The sequence below is a fragment of the Centropristis striata genome, chromosome 9, assembly GCF_030273125.1.
Source record: "Centropristis striata isolate RG_2023a ecotype Rhode Island chromosome 9, C.striata_1.0, whole genome shotgun sequence".
Classification (NCBI taxonomy): domain Eukaryota; kingdom Metazoa; phylum Chordata; class Actinopteri; order Perciformes; family Serranidae; genus Centropristis; species Centropristis striata.
The window spans coordinates 30,076,457-30,098,959 of NC_081525.1; the positions used below are offsets into that span (position 1 = coordinate 30,076,457).

The 22,503-nt window shown below is 36.4% G+C and overlaps 1 protein-coding gene and 1 pseudogene across 1 annotated transcript; both read left to right on the forward strand.

The window, feature by feature from the left end:
* The first annotated feature begins 2,774 nt into the window (after window positions 1-2,774).
* Window positions 2,775-10,352, forward strand: LOC131977178 (5-hydroxytryptamine receptor 3C-like; annotated as a pseudogene).
* Window positions 10,353-14,309: 3,957 nt separating this feature from the next.
* On the forward strand, window positions 14,310-22,091 carry LOC131977179 (5-hydroxytryptamine receptor 3A-like). Its single transcript, XM_059340382.1, has 9 exons — window positions 14,310-14,364; window positions 16,079-16,239; window positions 17,224-17,268; window positions 18,345-18,451; window positions 18,669-18,838; window positions 18,939-19,099; window positions 19,529-19,739; window positions 21,129-21,335; window positions 21,796-22,091. The coding sequence occupies exons 1-9, from the start codon at window positions 14,310-14,312 to the stop codon at window positions 22,089-22,091; spliced, it is 1,413 nt and encodes a 470-aa protein (XP_059196365.1).
* Window positions 22,092-22,503: the final 412 nt, after the last annotated feature.

Genomic DNA, 22,503 nt, shown 5'->3' on the forward strand with positions numbered 1-22,503 from the left:
TGTTAGAAAAATTGCATGAGGAAACCTTGAAAATTGATAATCTGTCACCGACAGAAAAAATCTGTCACCAACAGAAAAAAACCTCACCATTTTTCTGCGCATTCTTTGATGGGGAAATGAAGAGATGGAGACGTCCAAGTTTCTCAGTTTAACAAAAGTTTTATTACAATACGTCAAAAAATGTGCACTTTACAGAGATCTCCGGGTTCAAAATTAACTCATGTCCCTGAATACAAACAGACGTGTTTCAGTTCGTGAAGTCTGAACCACGACTCTCTCCCTGGAACCCATTAAAATACTAACATTTGTTTACAAAACATGCTGGTCAATTTCTTCCAGGAAGTCCCGCCTTCCCCCTCAGCTGATTCGCCAGTCTTCTTTCATACCGTCACACATCAGGCCACCTGGGCAAAACAATCCCTGCTACCCAGGACAAGGCCTTATGGCCTGCTAACAAACTTGTTAGCACAAACATTTTTCCTTGTTATGACTTACAGACATTCTCACACGGGATTTTTCATTTGGCCTTCTGTACATACACACACACACACAAACACACACACTCACAAACGCACATACACACACAGCAAAAACTGTGTCTCAATATATCTGGATGTCATTCTTTGTGATTTATAGAATCTTAGTCAGTTTAAGAAAATGGAATATATGTAATTAAAGTAATCATAGTTTTCTACATCAATATTAACACACAAACACAATCAATGTATCAAATCATATTGTCTGACTTAATATAAATGCATAGAGATATTTACTACAGTCAAGGTTTGACCTTTGATAGTGACCTGCGTCAGAACAGAGAACAGAGACAGAAACAGAAATAAAGCATAAAATCATTTACCAATATAGAAAATAATCAATTATTTTAACACTTACTCAGAAACATGCTATTTCCCCCTAAAAAATCAGCAACGTTCATTGTTTTACAGCGAGGAGATGGAAGTGACCGATCCATGAAAAGGTTAGCATACGGCTAATTCACTGGTGTTAGCGTCCTTTAGCCGACTCAAGGTAAACACAAGGCTAACGTACACGACTAAAACTATGAAAGATAAAAAGTTAGAATCTAGTTTCACACCACTTCATCAATTGGAAACGGAAATTGGAAATTTTTTTGATAATATGATAGCCAAAAGCTGTGTTGTTAAGTTTCTCAGCTAAGGAAAAACTAAACCTTGTGTCATAGTTACGGAGAAAACTTAAGCTGCTTTGTGCAAACGGCCCCAGGGCCTAAATCCCCATAAGCATCTAAGATAATGGTCAAATATATATATATTGTTTTACCTCTTAAGCTTAATGGGTGCCCCAAAAGCACCTTAACTGACTTGATGCTCGTCCATAAACGAATGGAAGACACTCCTTTCTTTGAAAATGGGTTGTTATTGGGAAATGGAGCCCAGGACTGTATGAAGCATATATGAAGCACTAACACACAATAGAATATGTTATAAACATAAACTCTCCAAGTTTATTCTTTGAATTTAATAATATATTAACATGTAATAATACATTTCAATAGTGCATGACATTATTGTGTAGAAAAACATTAATTTTCAGAGTAATAAAACAAGCTCATCTCATGTGTGTGTGTGTGTGTGTGTGTCCTTTAATCTGTTTACATTCAAATACAGTGCCTTGCAAAAGTATTCATACCCCTTGGATGTTTCACCCTTTTGTTGCTTTTACACATGAAATCAAGGTTGATATAATTTGGCCTTTTAAAAAAGAATTTGCAATAAAACCCTCTTTAATATCAAAGTGGAAAAACAGATTTTTACAAAATAGTATAAATTAATTAAAAATATATAAGGTAAAATATATTAATTTTTTGTAGCCATCTCCTGACTTTGATCTTTTCTCTGAGTTGCTTGGAGTGCTTTTTTTGTCTTCATGTTGCAATTGTAGCAGGGATAGTGATGAACCAGAGAATGGACCTCACAGACACATGTTTTTTTATACTACGATCACTTGACACACATCAACTGCACTCAGGTGATTTCACTAACTGTGACTCTGCTGCATCAATTGTAATGCAATTTTTCTAACACTAGCTGGAACTTTGTTGAATTAGTTCAGTTACTTTAAAGGGGATGAATACTTATGCAATCATTTATTTTACCTCATAGATTTTTAATTAATTTATACTATTTTGTAAAAATCTTTTTTCACTTTGATATTAAAGAGGGGTTTTTTGCAAATTCTTTTTTAAAAAAGCCAAATTATATCGACCTTGATTTCATGTGAAAAAGCAGCAAAAGGGTAAAACTCCAAAGGGGGATGAATACTTTTGCAAGCCACTGTAAATGTGTGAATATTAGTGCATATACCAGCTGATTAAATGTTATGTCATTTAATCCAGCATACATACATATAAATTTTCACTTGACATGTTGTTTAGCTTTGTATTAGTCCTCTGGAATTCTGTTTGATGCAAATGTGAGTCCTGATTGACTGAGGCGTGCTTTTATAATATTTGTTTTGGATGGGCAAACTGCTCAACCTTACATGCAAAACTGACTCAAATAAAGTTTGAAAGGACAATCCCATTTTAGTGACCAATCAAAGTAAAAGCATTCCCTTATCTGTTAGTTTTCTTTCAGTTTGCCTCACCCTTGTTTTTGACAAACAATAATTTGCATCTAATTAATTCAGAAAGAAAAACAAACAAACAAACACAGAAACAAGATGCACCTCTTCAAGAAGTTGGCATTTCGCTTTAAAATTGATGGGACGCATTTCAAGCCGACACAGACAAGATGACAGAGGCAAAGGCAGCTGGGCTCATCTTCATCTCTTTTTCACTGCTTCAAGGTAAGGAAGAAAGCATATTGACCTCCTACTACTCATTTTCAAGATAATTTGTCAGAAAATACAATGCTAAACTATTAACTGAAAAATTTCACTCTAAATACAGCAACAAGGAAGAGAAAGTAAATAAAACTAGGGCTGTCAATCAATTACAGTATTTAATCATGATTAATCGCATGATTGTCCATAGTTGACTTGCAATTAATCGCAAATTAATTACACATTTTTTTATCTGTTCTAAATGTTGCTTAAATTGATATTTTTCTAGTTTTTATTACTGTTATCAACATGGGAGTGGATACAAATGCTTGTTTTATGCAAATGTACATTTATTATTATTGAAATAATCCAAAACAATGACAAATACTGTCCATAATAATCCTCAAAGGTACTGCATGCTCAAATGTCAGGCCCAACAAGAAACAACAGATATACAGTATGTAGCATGACTCAGTAATACTAACACCATGTAGCCTAGTGTCCAACTTAACATGTGTCAAGATTAACTAAACATCCCATTTTAAGCAGCTCAACACAAAATGATTGACTTCATGAATCACAACAACAAACACATTGTACAACAGGTACCCTGGTCAGTTAAATAAGATCATTCCCTGGATTCTTCACACTTAAAGTAAGTAATCTTACAATGTAACTGTGTCTGAACTCACATGGGAATAATAAAAGCTCACAAAAACATCCCCTTCTACTAAGTGGAATCAAAACAGGATGATGCAAAAAATGTATTAAAACAAATGATAAATAAAGTGTGCATGTAGCATGAGGAGTGTAATGAATGCGAGGGGCGAGGGGGAGGAGTTTCTCTGTAGTATCTGAGACTGGATGTCTCCGTGGTAACTCATTCACACCGACAGTAACTGCAGATAACTTTGGTTTATTGAAGCTGAACTTGCCATATAAAAGGCGCTCTTTATTAATTTCTGCTAACGGACGTTTTGTTTCTTCTCGCCATCCACAATGTTACTGCTGCATCACATACATAGACTGTATATAAATAATCGACGTAGTCACCGTGACGTCCCCCATTGGTTTGTGGCCTGTTGGAAGCATCAAGTTCAGTGTTACACTCTTTGCCATCTTGTGTTGCCATCTTGTTTCCGATACGGGCAGCAGACCATATCTGGACTGTGGAGGAGGAGAGGGATCTGATCACTGACTACAGCCTCTCTACACCTCAACCTGACTGAGAGAAGCCGCTGCTAATTCATGTTAGCATTAACTGGAGCATTGACTGGGATGTTAGTTTTGGCTAGCAACAAACAAAAACAAAATGTATGTTACTTACCTCAGAAAAATTAACAGCGACTCCTTGGAGTGTCTGTTAGTCCAACCAAACGCTGAACAAGACATTTTTACTGAACAAAACGTTCAAACAAACTTTCATTAAGTGAAAATAAAGTGAAAGGGTCAAAGTTATGAGACCAAACCGCTAAACGTCCTTTTTTAAATCTATATAACGTTATATATAACTTTATTGACACGTTGCCGTGGATACGCATTGCTCTGCTTCTCTCCTGATGACGGCTCGCCTTGTTTGTGACCTGTCAATTAAAGGTAGCCACGCCCCAAATCATACGATTCTTTATCTTCTATTTTCTTCTAAATGGGGCCATTATTAGAACTTTTAACATGGATTGAATGATTGAGACCATAGTGTTGTCCTAAAGAAATTCTGAGGTAATAAATCAAGTGAGAAGTTTTCAAATTTTGCATTGAAATTAATGGGCAGAATTTTTTTGCAGCCAAACTTAGCGCCGCCTGCTGGAATTTTGGGTAGAATGCAGCTTAAGGCACTTCCTGGTTTGCCTCCTTGCTCAGACCCGGGGGTTGCCCTCTGATCGCAAACTGAATTCACAGAACGTTGTTATCGTGGTGACTTTGAGAGCCCTAAAAAAATGTGTAATTTTATCCTTCAATATATTGTATGATGGTGGTTTGGAATTTTATACGGGTCCAACATGTGGCTCCTATGAAGTGTGTTGAGTGTGGATTTCTTCTCTTTCTGAACTCAGGTTTTGTTGCAACATTGAACTGCACCAGCCCAACTCCTGAAGCCTTGTATGATGCCCTTGAGAAGGAATTATTTCCTAGAAAACAAGTGCGACCTGTAAAAAGCTTTTCAGAACCAATGAACATATCCATAGACATGACTTTGAGGGCGATTTTAGGAGTGGTGAGTACATGAACTGCACAAATATCTATGCGTGCATGCACGTAAACGTGCATACAGTATTCTGTAAGTGAATTTCATTCATGATTAATAATCATAAATATGTCTCATCCCTAGAATGAAAAACAGCAGTCTTTGACAATATATATATGGCAAGTCGTGGTAAGTTTTCAGATCACTGAGAAAAAAAAATGTTTTTGATCAAAAGTGAATAATTTCATTAAAAGAAAAAAAAGTTGATGAAAAAACGACAGACGATGAATTTGTCAACTGGCCCTGGGTACTCACACCATCATATTGTTTTTGTTCATTTCCATAAATTTCACTAACATATTTGCTGTAATCTATGCTTTCTTAAAAGCCATCCTTATCCAATCATACAGAATGAATCATATATTGTTGAAAAAGGCTATGGTCCAAGGCTGGATTTTCAGTTATTTCTAATTTTATGACGGGAACACTGTCAGGACGGGCTCAAGTCAGGACTCAGATGCAGAGCTGGTGAACTTAAAATCACTTTATTCAAATATGCAGCAAGGAAAACCTCACAGAGTGAAAAAAAGGGCTATGAAACTCCTGATTCTGAGTAGAAATCGAACCAAGAAAAGTCGCTCCAAAGGAGGAAAAACACTGAAAGCTATCTACACTAAATGATTAAATAAATAATCCTAATCTAATATAAGGGGAAAACGATAAAATAAAAACTCCTACAAATAAAAGGCGCTTCAAAAGGAAGGTACAAAACCTGATAGGAAAAATAAAAGATTCTACAAGAACACTATGAAAAACTGGATAAGAACTAAAGAGGGAAAAATAATAAAGAACACAAAATTGCTCCAAAAGGAGGAGAAACAAAACTGCTGACACTAAAAGCTATGAAACTAAGAACTGCGCTTAACTAATACATTACAAAGAAAAATCTCTTTTGCGAGGAATTCAAAAAAGCGAAGCAAGGCAAGCTGTGGCTGTGGCAAGAAGTGGCTGGTATAGTGACAGGGTCAAACACACCGGACCAAGACAAGGGAAAACTACTACTACTAGACTATTGGAACAAATGGAGGGAAGGGAGCACCAGGTGAACACAATCGGTAAATAGGCGAGAAAATCAGACAGATGACACACTGGGAAGAGAAAGTGACCTGAAACGAGAGGAGAGTTACTATTTCAATATAAAACAGGTAATAATGAGACCAGAACAGAAAATAAAACACCACCTCACAAACACAGAGTGACAAACGCAATCTGGAAGTTCCGGACGAACAAGGCTATTAGGCTTTGACTAAAAAACAAATACATTTTAGTATATTGGTTGTGGGCTTTATTGACAGTAATTTAAAATCAAAACACCAACAGAATTATCTATGAAATGAAAGTATGCAAGAATGTAGTGACACAATGAAAATGATTGTTGTTCTGTTTAATGAAGGAGTGGAATATACCGGGACTGAGCTGGGATGAGAAGGAATGTGGAACTCACAGAGTCACTATCCTTCGAGAAAATCTTTGGATCCCAGATGTGATCATCTCAGAGTTGTAAGTTAACATTATGTTCAGTAGTATAGTTGTAACAATACAGAACAACAAGAATGACACCATCACAATTCAAGTATCTCTTTATCCTTTATTTACATGATTATTTATTTAACTTATTTATTTATCTGTCTAACATCCCTTATAAACCACTTGTGACACCTTAACAAACTTTATGTAGAATTTATATGTATAATTATTTGACTTTCTGATTTGAAAGATAAAAGTAAAATAGGACACACAAAAATTGAAGTGAGTGTAGTGGATTTGTCTTAGTGAAAACATGTAAACAGAGAACAAAGGGGAATCTGCGGATCCTTCGAGAACAAAGTGGTCCCCAAAAAACATCACAAACAAACTAGTTTTATGGACTTGTGTAGTTTGTGCAGACTGCACAAACAAGAACTGTGCCAAGTTTTTTGTTTTAATATTTGATGGTTTATTGAATTATTACTAGAGAAACCTAAGACAAGAGTCAGCTGAGTGAAGCATTAATTACAGGTATGTGCAATTAAAGTTTGTTTGTTTTTTTAAATTGGAGTTTATTCTTTTCCAGCATGGAAGAGGATGAATCTCCCCACACTCCCTTTGTCTACTTATACAAAACAGGTTATGTATATGATGATAAGCCGATCAGAGTGGTCAGCTCCTGCCGATTAGTGATCTACACTTTCCCCTTCGATGTCCAAAACTGCTCGCTGACCTTTGGATCATATATCCACTTTGGTAAGTGAGTACAAAAACCTATAACAAGTTAATAACATCTGATTCTCAGAACTGCAAGCCAACCTCAGTATCACCATAGTTATGGAAGGTTTGTACTTGCATTTTTTTAAATAAATTAAATATGTGTAAACTCAACTTTCCTGTTGACAAGTAGCTCTAATAATTGGCTATTAAAACGCAAGCAATACTTCACACACACTGTGCATCTCATGCAAACTAACTTTCCTTTAATGTTATTCCAGCTGAAGACATAATGATGTATCAAAGCGTCACAGCTGCAGAAGTCCTGGAGAAGTCCAGACAGGTGATGCAGACCAAAGGGGAGTGGGAGCTTGTGACTATTCAAGCAGCTCCTGCTACCCTGGATGTCACTGCTGGAAGCTACTCTGAGATCAAATACTTTGTAGGTGTTGTTTAGTTTTTTTATTTACATGATTAATACAGATATTTATCCGTCTAACGTCCCTTTTAAACCAACTGTGGCACCTTCACAAACTGGACCTCGTATTTCTATGAAAATGTATTTGACTTTGTTAATAATCTTTGAAAGATATAAAGTATAGGACATATTGAAATTGTAGTGAGTGTACTGGATGTTGTTTTTTGATTTTGTAGTTGTCATAGTGAAATATTGTAAACAGAGAACACTGGAGGATGTATGACTGATCCCTGTGGAACACCTAAGCTCTGAGGGGTCACCGAAAAAAACACATCACATACTAGAACAGGAAGTGTGATTGGAGCTGGTGGAGGATAACACAATTTACTGGCAAATGTGTCATTAATTAATAGTAATTTTACTGAGTAAAAATTCAAGGCTTTGTTTTTGTTTCCCATTCCAAGATCATTATTAGACGTAGACCAGTCCTCTACGTGGTGAACCTGCTGATCCCCAGCCTTTTCCTTATCACACTGGACCTCTTCAGCTTCCTGCTGCCTCCCCAGAGTGTGGATCGCGCCTCCTTCAAGATGACCCTCATCCTGGGCTACACCGTCTTCCTGCTCATCATGAACGATCTGCTGCCCGTCACTGGAGAGTCAACACCTCTCATTAGTGAGTGGCATCTTTGATAAAAGTAGATTTAAAGAGCAAACCCCTTTGTAAGATATATAGAGGTTACATTAGTAGCCTTAAATTCTCCTCCTATGCCCAAGTAATTCAAACTCAATCAATGATAGCACTTCTACAACTTACTTTTAATCAGTTACTTTATGAATAAAGATTGAACGAAGAAATGTCTCTTTTTTTTAACCTGGTCTCACAGGAATCTGTGAAATAGCCACGGATTCGCTTAACTCAAAATACGTGGAATAGCCACGGAATCACAAAAAATTCTGTGAAACTGACACGAATTTCACTACAATGCAAGTTAATGACAGCCATATCCCGTGGCTATCCCATGGATATATTTCCTATTGGTTTGTTCCAAGTCACGTGACTTTCAAGGTCCCGGCGGTCAGAACAAAAAACATGGTGGACAGTTCTCTCATTTTTAGTGAAAAAAATCAATATTTTGACTTAGTTTCTGCATAAAAATGGATTTTGATCACATTTCTAGCGAGAAATATATGTTTTATTTTCTAAATATTCACTCAGTGAATGTACATAATCACTTTGTATGTTGGAATAGCCACCATTAACTTGCATCGTAGCGAAATCTGTGTCAGTTTCACAGAAATTTGAGTTATTCCGTGGCTATCCCACGGATTTTGAGTTAAGTGAATCTGTGGCTATTTCACAGATTCCTGTGAGACCATGTTGCTTTATAACGCTTCTTTGTTCTCTGTAGACGTTTTCTTCTCGGTCAGTCTTGGTCTGATGGTGGCCAGCCTGTTGGAGACAGTGTTGATCATTAATATCCAGTTCAGCTCCAGCCAGTACAGTGCACCACCTCACTGGCTCAGAGTCCTCTTGCTACGATATCTAGCGGTTATCGTTTGTCTTCCTCCAATAAAGAAGAGCAACCGCATCACAGTCTGCCTTCACCCACCCGATACAGGTATTGCAAAATCATATTTTTTTGTTGTTGATATGATATTGTCTGTGTAAAACCAAAGGAAAACAGGTTTTTGAGTCAGGGATAAAGCTCTGGAAAAAGCTATTTCAGTTCTCCATACACCATCTTTTCTGGTTGAGGACTTTGTCATTCTATTTATGTGAGAATGTCTTTTTTTGAACCTGGTCTCACAGGAATCCGTGAAATAGCCACGGTTTCGCTTAACTCAAAATACGTGGAATAGCCATGGAATAACTCAAATTTCCATGATACTGACATGGATTTCGCTACAATGCAAGTTAATATTTTTTCCTATTGGTTTGTTCCAAGTCACATGACTTTCAAGGTCCCAGCGGTCAGAACAAAAAACATGGCGGACAGTTCTCTCATTTTTAGTGAAAAAAATCAATATTTTGACTTAGTTTCTGCATAAAAATGGATTTTGGTCACATTTCTAGCGAGAAATATATGTTTTATTTTGTAAATATTCACTCATTGAATGTACATAATCACTTTGTATGTTGGAATAGCCACGGGATATGACTGTCATTAACTTGCATTGTAGCGAAATCCGTGTCAGTTTCACGGAAATTTGAGTGATTCCGTGGCTATTCCACGGATTTTGAGTTGAGCAAATCCGTGGCTATTTCATGGATTCCTGTGAGACCATGTTGCTTTTTTTCAGCAGTGATAAATGATTTACTTTGCTTTTTAAAAAATGTATCGCATGTCACTATCATTTTTCTTGACATATCCAGAGATGAATACTAGCATCACTCCTTCAAGAGATCTTCAGAGTGATGGTAGCTCCAGTACAACCCCGTCCGGAGCAAGCCATGGATGAACTGACAAAGCTGAGCAGAGACCTCGCGGCCATCCGCCTCCAAATGGAGAAACACTTCCAGGGGAACAAAACTGAGCGGGAATGGGAAATGATAGCGAGGGTCATCGACCGCCTGCTGTTCATCGTGTACATTATCTTTATCGTTGTCAGCTTAGTAACCATTATCTCTATCTGGACCTGGACCTCTTACAGAAATGAACTTGCTGCGAAAGTTAAATCGAGTTCAATCTCACATTGATCATAAGCAAAACTTTGACTGGTTTGCTTGTGGTAAAACCTTTCAAATGAAATGAATGAAAACATGGGGAACTATTTTGGTTTCAGTACCAACTACTACTCAGAAATTGAAGTACAAGATTCAAATTTCGACTTTTTTGGTGCAGAAGAAAGAAAGTTGATGCAGAAAATGATCAGTTAAAGCAAAGGGAATGACAGCGATCAAGATCTATTTCAGTACACATATGGGTACCGGACTGTACTATATTTTTGTTAATTTTTATTAAGAAGCACAGAGAAATTGTATGTTGGCTGAAATATTTTCTTTTGCAAACAATATGTAACAGCACACTCCCTCTCCCATGTGTTACTTAATTTATTTAAAATGATCTTGTTGACAGCAGGTTGGTCTTAATAATGGAACAAACATTTTTATATTTTTTTATATTATTGTTAAAGAAGTTATGACCTAATTCTCTAGGTCGTTAAAGAAGTCTTTCATTCTTTAAATACCTATTCTTTAAAAACATTTTACAAATGTGTCAACATTTTGTTAAACTATTTTATTTGAACACCTCAAATACTAAGGAAATGATCATAGATTTCCACAGGTCCAAGCCCCCTCTTCAGCCAGTGAATACCTGTGGGGTGGACATGGAGGTGGTGCCAAGTTCTAAGTATCTAGGTGTATACCTGGATAATAAGTTGGACTGGTCCCTAAACACAGACGCTCTCTACAAAAAGGGGCAGAGCCACCTCTTTTTCTTCTTGAAGCTCAGATCTCTGGACATCTGTAGTGCGATGCTGCAGATGTTTTATCAGTCTGTGGTGGTAGTGTGTTGTTTTATGCTGCAGTCTGCTGTGGAGGCAGCATCAGACACAGAGATACAAGGCGGTTGGACAGACTGGTCTAAAGAGCTGGTTCTGTGGTTGGAGCCAGGTCGGACACACTGGAGGAGGTGGTGGAGAGATGCCCTGTCAAGATGTCTGAGGCCATCCTGAAATACCCGGATCGTCCACTACACAAAACCTTTATGGACCAAAAAAACAGCAGTGGACGGCTCCTCTCTCTCCGTTGCAGGACGGAGAGATACAAAAGATCCTTCTCTCCTACAGCCATCAGGCTGTCTCATTCTGACAGAGATTCTACCAGACTAACTGAATTTACCCTCAGGGATAAATAAAGTAATTTTGATTTGATTTGATTTGATTTGATTTGATTGATTTTGATTTGATTTAATACTATAAGAACATTCCTGCTGGCTGGGGACAGAAGAGACATCTGAGTGATTTCAGTGATTGTAAATAGATCAGGCAGGGGACAGGCAGCGTTGCAACTATGATGACAAACAGAAGAAGGAAACAATGGTTTGGCGTGGTTTATATAGAGCTGGATCTAACTAGAGGCAATGGGACTCAGGTGGGTAACTGCTGATGCAGGTGAGGAGGTAGAAAAGATGAAATGTGGGTGTATTCCAGAAGGTAGGTTTAGTGAGTTAGTTAACCCTGACATGAAGAAAACTCTGAGTTTAGTAGGTCAACTTCAGGATTTGACTCAGAGTTTGTTAAACTTGCTTTCTGGAACAGACCCCTAAGGTGGCTGAACAAGGAAACAGAGTCAGATTGTGACACTTTATTGGCTTTTGCACTTCTGTTTAGATGCTAAACTGCATGTTATTGCCTCAGTACTTATAGTCTGTGAAGTAACAATAAATCTGAATTTATTTTGTAATCTAAATTGGCTTCCTGTTCTGAATGCAAGATTTACTGGTTCTTTCATACCTGCAGCAAATTTGCATAACGTCTTAAAAGTGCTTTAATTTAAATATATTGGATTACAGGGCTTTTCAAATAGCAGACCTGTTTGTGTCCTGTTGTTTGAAGTTTGTTTGAAGTTTAAGCCTAATCCTGTTTGTTTTATTTAACTTTAACCAAGTGGTTTTGGTGGCTAACGTGAAGCAAATGTTTAAAAAGTGTTGATTTCATTATGTAGAAAATCATACATGTCAAGCAGCAAACTTTTCATAAGAAATTATGTTACTTACAATTTTGTTTAAGGGCACTAAGGCTCTGAAACCAATGATGGCTGCAGACATGTATTTTTTTAAATATATCTTTTACTTATTTATCTTTGCCGTCACCAGCAGCTTTAAATCACTTTGTCCGTCTATCTGTTGGTCAATCATGGTCAATTTCTCCAACATCTAGCAGACACAACTTAACCCCAGGAGACAGAAATTTGGCATGGAGGTTAAGTTTGTATGTATTTATTTTCAAAACAGGTCAAAAAAACAAATCGATGAAGGGACGTGAAAATGTTGAAAGGGTTGTTATCAGCCAAAGTACAGCTGATTAACTGTTCATGCCAACTAGCAAAATTAATGTGTGACAGTGGCCGAAAAAAAAACAAAAAGATGTATAGCTTAGCTATTTGTTGCATATTTTGTTGAGGCTGAAACTGTCACAGTGTTTAAGTGTTTTTCTCATGTTTTTATTGTGTGTTTTCATTCTAACTGGCTAAAAGGGGGCTAGTGATAAGGGAGGACAAGCAAAAAGGTGCATAACTTCCAAATGGATTGTTTGTGAATACATGAACACGTGCATGCATATGTGTACCCTTGTTGAAGTCAAACTTGCATCTTCTTCTATTTTTTTTTCTTTAAAGAAAAAAAAATATTGTCAATCTTCAAAGTAACAAATAACATACATACACAAATGATAATAATAATAAAAAGTAATAAATAAAAACTTGACACAAACTATGACATGTCAAAACAAAGTACACACAATATAATGTGGGAGTTGAATGTCCATTTGAGGGCATCAGAGTTGTGTATCCACTTAAGTGTATCAAATGTCACAATAGGTACTCTTCAAGAACACATGATAATAATAATAATAATAATAGTAAAAAAAAAAAAAATTTAAAAATAGATAAAGAAAGAAAGAAACGAGACAAAAATAAATAAATAAAAACTGGGACACATACCATAACATACCAAAACAAATTACACACAAAGAGGCACAATATAATGTCAAAGTTGAATGTCCACTTGAGTGCATCAAATATGTCAGAATAGGTACTCTTTAGTGGGCTACAGTTCGAAGTGCTCCAGGATAGATCTCCATACAACATAGAATTTCTGTAGGTTGCCAGATATCTCATATCTCAATTTTCAATGTGGAGGATTCCTACCAGCTCCCTCAGACAGGCTTCTAACTTAGGTGGTGAGTCAGATTTCCCAATTTTCAAAATGCATCTTTTCACTACCATAAGCCACCACCGGAGTAACATTTTGACCCATGTTGTCCAAAGCATCTTCTTCTTAGTACAACTGCAAATTATTGTCTTGCATTGACACTGAAAAACAAATATTTCTATGTTTCAACAAACCATTTGAACAAAGTACCTCTACCCTAGAGGTTTAGTAACTGGAAAAACACTGTTCATGTGACTTTGAAGTCCTTCTGTTTGCTTTTGTCATAATAATATCAGTGGGAGAACCAGGACTGGACTGGACTGTAAATGAGGGAATAAGTGCAGGGCATAGAAGAGAATTTTGTGCATTACCATGTTTCACCCATCACATATTAAAGTTTTCTATCACAATTTATATAGCTTTATCTCTTTGTCCTTTTGTATTGTGTCTGATGCAGAAGCGAGTACTGATTTAGACTCATTGCATGCAGAGGTGTGAGTTATCAATGTTTGTTCAGGATGCACAAAATGCTAAACTAAACAGACAAGAACCAACTCCTGAGGAAAAAGTTTAAAACAATATCATAAACAGCAAATATTCCTTGTTTAATTAGTCTAACTTTGACAAACAACATACACACGCAAGTACTTCAGAAGGAAAGGCTGTGAACCTGGTTGAACCAATCACAAACAAGACAAACATTTTGCGCGGACTGTTGACATTTCGCTTTCGAAATTAATGGAACGAGTTGTGAGAGCAGTTGAGCGGACACAGACAAGATGACAGGAGTAAAGACAGCAGGGTCCATCTTCATCTGTTTTTCACTGCTTCAAGGTAAGAAAGAAAGAATACTGACCATATACTGATTAGCAAAAGAAGGATGTTAAAAAGCTGCAGACATACACATACAAATTTGAAACTCAAACACTAAGTTTACACAGTGATGCACTGTTATCTCACACAACAGAAGCACAGAAGGTGAGTGCTGATGGAGATTAAACATTATTTTCATAACAGAACATATCAGAGGGCCTCCATTGCTATTGGCAATTGTCTAAATTAATTTGTTAACAGTTGCTGTGTTTGAAGACCACCTTAAGTGGTTTAAGTCTTTGTTTAGGACCTGTGAGAAAATAAAAATTAAAGAAATATATCCTTGAATGTAAAATAATATAGAACCTTTATTAAATTCTTTATTTATTCTTTATTCTGGGTGGATGTATTGCAAATACAAATAATGACACAAAAATTGGTAAGGGTGGAGAAGGGTTATTGAAGGGTTATTGAAGTAAAAAGGAACAATAAATATAGATTTTTAAGTATTTTCCATTTAATAACCTGAGAGGGTATCAAGTTTATTTTCCACGTACTAATTAAAATAATTTGTTTATGTAGCATGATGAATAATTTAACAATCAAACAAAGCATGCATGCAGCACCACATACTATGAAACATCATATTTAATGAGCAAACATTTGCTTTCTAGCGTTATTACCACATCAAAGGAAAGCAAAGTAAACTCATCACAAGTAAATACAAGAGGTGTCTTTGAGTCTGCACATTAAGTCCATCCTATTAGATGCTGTCTTAAGTTTTCCTTTGCCTCACAAAGAAACACATGACTTTGGTGATGTGTTTCCAGGCATAAACCTGGAGGGGATCATGCTTTTAGTCCTGTGTGTGTAAGTGTGTATGTCAGCAGCTTATCCCTCCAACCAGCCTAATACTTTATGTGCACAATTATGAATATTCTCATTGCTCTTGTCGTCGCGGTGATTCACAACTGTTGGGGAAAAAAATATTTTGTTAACTGTTTCATATCATCATTGACATGATTTATATTTATTCAGCATGCTGTCTAACCTTTACCTGTCTAAACTAAATTTTAAGAACATTTGCAATGAAATTAAATGTTCTAATATTTAATGTCCATTATCAAAGCAAACTCAGTGTAGAAAGATAGAGAAGAAATCACCACACAAGTGCAAGCCGCAGCAGTTTTACGATGAATGATATTGTTCATAAATGAAAATTAAAGAAAAATGAATACATATATTGTGGATAACTTGTGAATTTAAATTTATTCTTTATTTTTTAAAGAACATAGAAACATATAGAATCCAAACAAAACCTATTGAAATAAAGTTTTGGCCACTTATACACCCCTACTGGTATTACTGTGTTGAAAATACATGCCAGCTCATCTTTATCAAATCAGTAGTTACCTTATGAAGCCATAAACACAATCCATTTCCCCCAGTATTTAAGATATTTGTCCACCCTTAGGTTTAACGAGAATGTAATTCTCACCATACTTGAATGTCAGTCACAGTGCCTATCCAGTCAATCTTTGTTGAAGGTGTGGACTGTAACCATTTTCATGTTGCGTACTGCTTTTCTGCTGGTTGCCGGTAGTATCTTTAATAGATTTTTGTCTTTAGTCGACAGGTGAGCTGCTATATTGCCAAAGTAGAGTGTGAAAAATGTATTACTTGTATTACCTCTTGCCAGCATGACTGAACGTTCTTCTTTCTTTTTTAAACTCAGGTTTTGTTGCAGCTTTGAACTGCACCAGCCCAACTCCTGGAGCCTTGTTTGATGCCCTGGATAAAGAATTGTTTTCTAAAAAACGGCTACGACCTGTAAAAAGCTTTTCAGATTCAATGAACGTAAACATCAGTATTGTTGTTGTGGGAATTGTAGGAGTGGTGAGTTGCTAAAAAAATCTATTCACCCTTGTGCATACATGTGTGTGACAACTAAGTATACTGCAAGTGAATTTAATGTGTAGCTATTGTATTAATGTGTAATGTATCCATCGAAATAACTTTGGAATTTTGGGGTGCTGAGCATGAAAATCTATTTACGCTGCACATAAACATGCAGAACTTGTTCAACTAAGTATACTTTAACCCTTTGATACACAACTTGGGTCTAAAGTGACCCGACTAAGTTTGTATATTCTATATCTTTGCAATAAATTAATTTCATCATTCAGTATTCCAGGTTTTCCTCTATTAACTTGTTTTTGATCGTCATACATCCTAATTTTTTTAATAAAACCCCTTTTTTTATCACTATGCTTCTAATGCACAAGGTCATTTTTGACCCATGTTGTGCATTAGAAGGTGTTTATATGTTGTCACCAATTCACCAATCACCATTTAAAATTGAGAAAGAAGACACAAATATTAACTATCATATTTTGTAAAAATTGTTTGGTTTTTTTCCAATGGAAATTATTATTTGGTGGCTCATATAAGTCTCAAATGTTGAAATATGTGATTTTCCAATGTAATCTTGTGGTTCTAACAACTCTTTTAAAGTTAAACCTTAAAAATAAGACAAACATAGTTACACATATACTCATATTGTTAATTTAGTGTGTCAATTTTTGTATCACTATGCTTCTAATGCACAAGGTCATTTTTGACCCGTGTGTAAACTTGATGTAATAATACAAAAACTATTTTTCTATATAAGGTATGAAAGGAAAAATGGATATAATGATCTGTTGTAATAAAAAAAAAAAAAAGATATTTAAACATACAGCCAGCATGAAATAACATGGGAAATGAATGGGGATCGTTTTTGACCCATGTTGTGCATTAGAAGGTGTTTATATGTTGTGCATCAAAGGGTTAAGTATATTTTACTGACCATTAATAATCCTTCCTGTGTATCGTCCCTAGGATGAGCAAGCCCAATCCTTAACATCATTTTTATGGCAAGTCCTGGTAAGTTTTCAGAGCACTGGCAAAACATGAATTTGTTCAGAAATGTGTTGAAAATAATTTAGAAACAAAAGGGGTTTTATTCCGAAAATGACAAAATGCACAGACATACAATAAGAGTTGTTCCATATACCAGATATTCAAGCAGTCTTAACAAAAAATGTATTGTCAAATACCATGATCTTGACAATGTCAAACATGAACTTACTGTGATTGTGAATTCTATGTTATGTACCAGTTGGGCATTTGGATCCTTCACTGTCCCTCTATTATGGCCGATATAGTTCTGGTTTCAGTTCAGCTCTGTTTAGTAGAATGAGTTTTTAGAAAAACATTTGTCAGTGGGATCCATGTATTGTTGGTTGTGGTCTTCCTGCGGGATTGGATGACAACAAAAAAATACAAATCACCAGACTAATTTTCTAAGGCAGGGATGGGCAACTGGAGGCCCGGGGTCCACATACGGCCCGCACCCTCACTTGAAGTGTCCCTCAGTATAACTACATGCATTTGAGCATTAAATCTTAAAAGTGCAGTGTAAAAATCCACAAAATTACTTCTTGCAATTAATGTTGGTCTGCTGTTCTTGCACTATAAAAGAGAAATCACAGTAAGTGGTTATTTTTTATTTGCTTCAAACCTTTTGTATTCCTATGTATACTGTGATACATGCATTTGAGCATGAAATATGTTAAGTTACTGCACTGTAAACATATTTAAAATTGCAGTTTCATCATATCTGGTTAAGTGGATGGTCCTATATGTGACCCTGTGCACTGTAAAACCCAATGTTGCTTGTTTGTCATTATAACTCATTTTTCCTTTTCAATACAACAAATATGTGTGCAAAAAGTAATATTAACTTAAAATACTGAGTCAGATAGCAAGATTAATTTGAGATAACTCAATTTTTATTGTTGTCGCAGCATGGACACTCAAATATTTAAGTTGAAACAACAGGTTGGGTTTTACAGTGTGTCGATGAAAAATTGTGGCCCCCTCCAGTATTTAAGTTGCCCATTCCTGTTCTAAGGTATGAAGTGACACAACTGAAATGGCTGTTATTCTTTTTAATGTAGGAGTGGAATATAGCGGGACTGAGCTGGGATGAGAAGGAATGTGGAACTAAAAGAGTCTCTATCCTTCGGGAAGATATCTGGGTCCCAGACATCAGGATCGGAGAGTTGTAAGTAATAAGGATTACAAAAACTAAATAAATCACACATTCAATAGTCCCCTTATCTGATAGCACTTTTATTACTGTTGTGCTGCTATGGTTATAATGGTTCCATTTTTACACTTCTTTTGATCAAATACCCACAACTTTAGAAATAACATTTGATGGTTTAATGAGTTGTTGGTTACAAAGACCCATGCTGACAGGTTATTCTGTTGTTTTACAGCATGGATGAGGATGTATCGCCCCAAACTCCCTATGTCTACTTGTACAACACTGGCCGAGTATATGATGATAAGCCGCTCAGAGTGGTCAGCACCTGCAGATTAGTGATCTACACTTTCCCCTTCGATGTCCAAAACTGCTCGCTGACCTTTGGATCATATCTACATGTTGGTAAATTATCATAAAAAAAAAAAAATCATTAAAAAGCAAATATTAATTAAATTATAATTAATTCTCACAAGGACACACTTTCATTTTAATTTTATTCCAGCTGAAGACATAAAAATATTTCCAAGGTTTACGGCTGCACAAGTCCTGGCAGAGTCAAAACAGTCGATACAGACCCAAGGGGAGTGGGAGCTTGTCGATGTCAAAGCAGATTCTGCCAACCTGGATATACCTGATGGAAGCTACTCTGAGATCAAATACTATGTAAGCAGTTTTTTAATATCAGTATTTGTCTGTTTAACAGATAAAAAATTCCTTTAGAGATCATTTAGAGTGATAGAGTAATTAGGTAGCAGTATTAGAAAATATATATATATATATATATATATATATATATATATATATATATATATATATATATATAAAAAGATTATCTCTGGGCCGTTTCATCAGTTTTTTCTATATTGCCAATTTTCTCAGGACATTCATTATTTGTATGCATTGTTTTGATTATTTGATTAAAACATGAATAGGGGTTGTATTTAAAACAATGTCTGCATTTTTTTAGTACTATATTCCTTCAAAACTTTAAAACAACACAGACCCAAATGATTACTTTGTCAATGGTTATTAGTTCAATATCTTATGTTTTGATTAAAATCTTCAGGATCTGTATTTCTATCTCATCCCAAGTTGATTTTAAGACGTAGGCCCCTCCTCTACGTGGTGAACCTGCTGATCCCCAGCTGCTTCCTCATCACAGTGGACCTCTTCAGCTTCCTGCTGCCTCCCCAGAGTGTGGACCGTTCCTCCTTCAAAATGACCCTCATCCTGGGCTACACCGTCTTCCTGCTCATCATGAACGATCTGCTGCCAGTAACAGGAAGTGCAACACCTCTCATTAGTGAGCGACGTCTTTAATATAAGCACCCCAGTTCCAAAAAGTTTGAGACATGGTTTATAGTGTAAATAAATCAAAAGGCAAGTATTTGCTAATCCAATAGAAAAGTATAGACATTATAGACAAGATATTAAGACAATTCACAGTACCAGTCAAATGTTTGGACACACGAGGCAGCAACCTCCGGGTCTGAGCGGTGAGGCAAACCAGGAAGTGCCTTAAACTGCATTTTACAGAAAATATATTTTTTCAAGACAACACTATGGTCTCAATTGCTAGAAAAAAATCTTCTTGATGTTAATTGTGTAGAATCATATGATTTGGGCCATGGCTACCTTTGATTGACAGGTCACTAACAACTATCAATGGCAATGTGTCAAACAAGAAGCTAACGGGCAGTCCACAAACCATTGTGTGATGTCACGGTCACTATGTCCATTATTTATAATGGACATAGTGACCATAGTGACCATAATGTTCTATGGGACACACCTTTTCAATGATTTTTTTTTCTTCATTTTTTAAAATTATTATTTTCAACATTGTAGATTACTACTGAAGGCTTAAGGGTTTTCCTGGAATAGGTATGCCTTGTCGAGACTTGATTTGTGAAATTTCTTGCCTTCTTTATGTGCTCGAGACCAAAAGCAAAAGGTGGCTACTTTGAGGAGTCTAAAATAGAAAACATATTCCATATGTCCATCCATCCATCCATTTTCTTCCGCTTATCCGGGGCCGGGTCGCGGGGGCAGCAGGCTAAGCAGGGCATTCCAGACGTCCCTCTCCCCAGCCACAACGTCCAGCTCCTCCTGGGGGACCCCGAGGCGTTCCCAGGCCAGGAGAGAGATATAATCCCTCCACCGTGTTCTGGGTCTTCCCCGGGGCCTCCTGCCAGTTGGACGTGCCCGGAACACCTCTAACGGGAGGCGTCCATATGTGTTCCATAATATTTTTGATTTCTTTAATATGAATCTACAATGAAGAAAATATAATAAAAATAAAGAAAAACTGTAAGTACTGTATAGCATGTTCCAACGGATAAACTTTATTGGTTATTGTAAATATACACTGAATTCTTAATTTGATTAATTTGTATGATTTTATTTATGTTCTACAGTGTCCCACATTTTTATTAATAAAATAAATGTAATATTAGTCAAACTACAGTTCTTATTGAGATGGAGGTCATGCTATTTCTTTTATATTAATAGTGTTTCTTCCTGACTAGATCACATTTTGGCCTAATTAAAACTTTGCTCTGCCCACTGGATTAACTACTCCTTACTACTTTACCCTCATTGCAGTTCTACAGTTAAAATGTAAGCTACCGCAAAGTTTGAAGGAAAATGTGTCTTTATTTCTTAATCATTCCTTGTTTTTATTTCCTTGCAGATGTTTTCTTCTCGGTCAGTCTTGCTCTGATGGTGGCCAGCCTGTTGGAGACAGTGTTTATCACTAATATCCAGTTCAGCTCCAGCCAGTACAGTGCGGTGCCTAACTGGCTCAGTCTCCTTGTGTTACGATACTTAGCTATTGTTGTTTGTCTTCCTCCTAAGAAGAAGAGCAACCGCGTCACAGTCTGCCTTCAGCCATCTAGAGGTACAATTCATTTATTGTCTGATTTATATTTGTATTAATAAGTAAACAATAGTCAAGGTATCCATGAGTATAAAGTGGCACAAATGGAAATACTCAAGTAGAGAACACGTTCTTTAAAAAAAAGTAATTAACTAAATGGATTGTAATTAAATACATTTACAAGTACACCACTAATATGAGGTCATAGGAAGTGATTTAAATTCCTACAATAGTAACAAACATGTATTCACAATTCATTTATTAAATATTTTATTCCTCACATTTGTTGAATTGTAATATTGTAATGAAAAATGAAATGAAAAGCTCTAACTTTTTTGCTGTTGGGGATTATTTAATATAGTTTTACAGACCTTTACTTTCACAGAAATTATTTATATTTTCATTATTGGTATTAGAAATAGTATGTGGTCTTCCACCATGTGTCAAACTTTCACTCTACTGTTGATTTTGACCTTTCCAGAAATGGATACCGGCATCATCCCGTCAAAAGATCTTCAGAGTGTCTCCAGTGAGAAACCTCAGGAGAAAACTCCTTCGGACCCGGCTCTAGATGAACTGAAGACACTGAGCAGAGATCTCACAGCCATCCGCCTTCAAGTGGACAAACACTTCCAGGGGAGCAATACCTCTCAGGAATGGCTCATGATCGGGATAGTTGTTGACCGTCTGCTGTTTGGCATGTACATTGTCTTTATCTCAGCCTGCTTTATCACCATTGTATGTATCTGGCTGTGGAGTAACTTAGAAAATCCATAGAAAACCATTTGCCTGCTCTCAGCTTGAACAGTAAAACGAAATGAATGATAACATGTTGTAGTATTTCTTGTCTGTTTGGGTTTTTTCAGTAGTAGCAGCAGAAGATTCAAAATCTCACTGTCTGATGCAGGGGAAACAAATGGTCTGTGTTTACTTAGCTCTAAGGGAAAGAGAGATGCTTTTTTCAATAGTGTATCTGCTAAAGTCCCTATCAAGTCCCACAACAACCTCTGCTGGCATTTCGCCTCAGGACATTCAGACTAATTCTGCAACGGCATATTATTGGTGTCCGTTCACATTGCAATCCGCCGATCTGGAATGAAGTGGGAGGAGACAGTAGTGGCGTGTAACAGTGCAGCGGAAGTGTAGCATTATTACAGTACAATAAGCGACAGCAGCAGTGACTGCATTC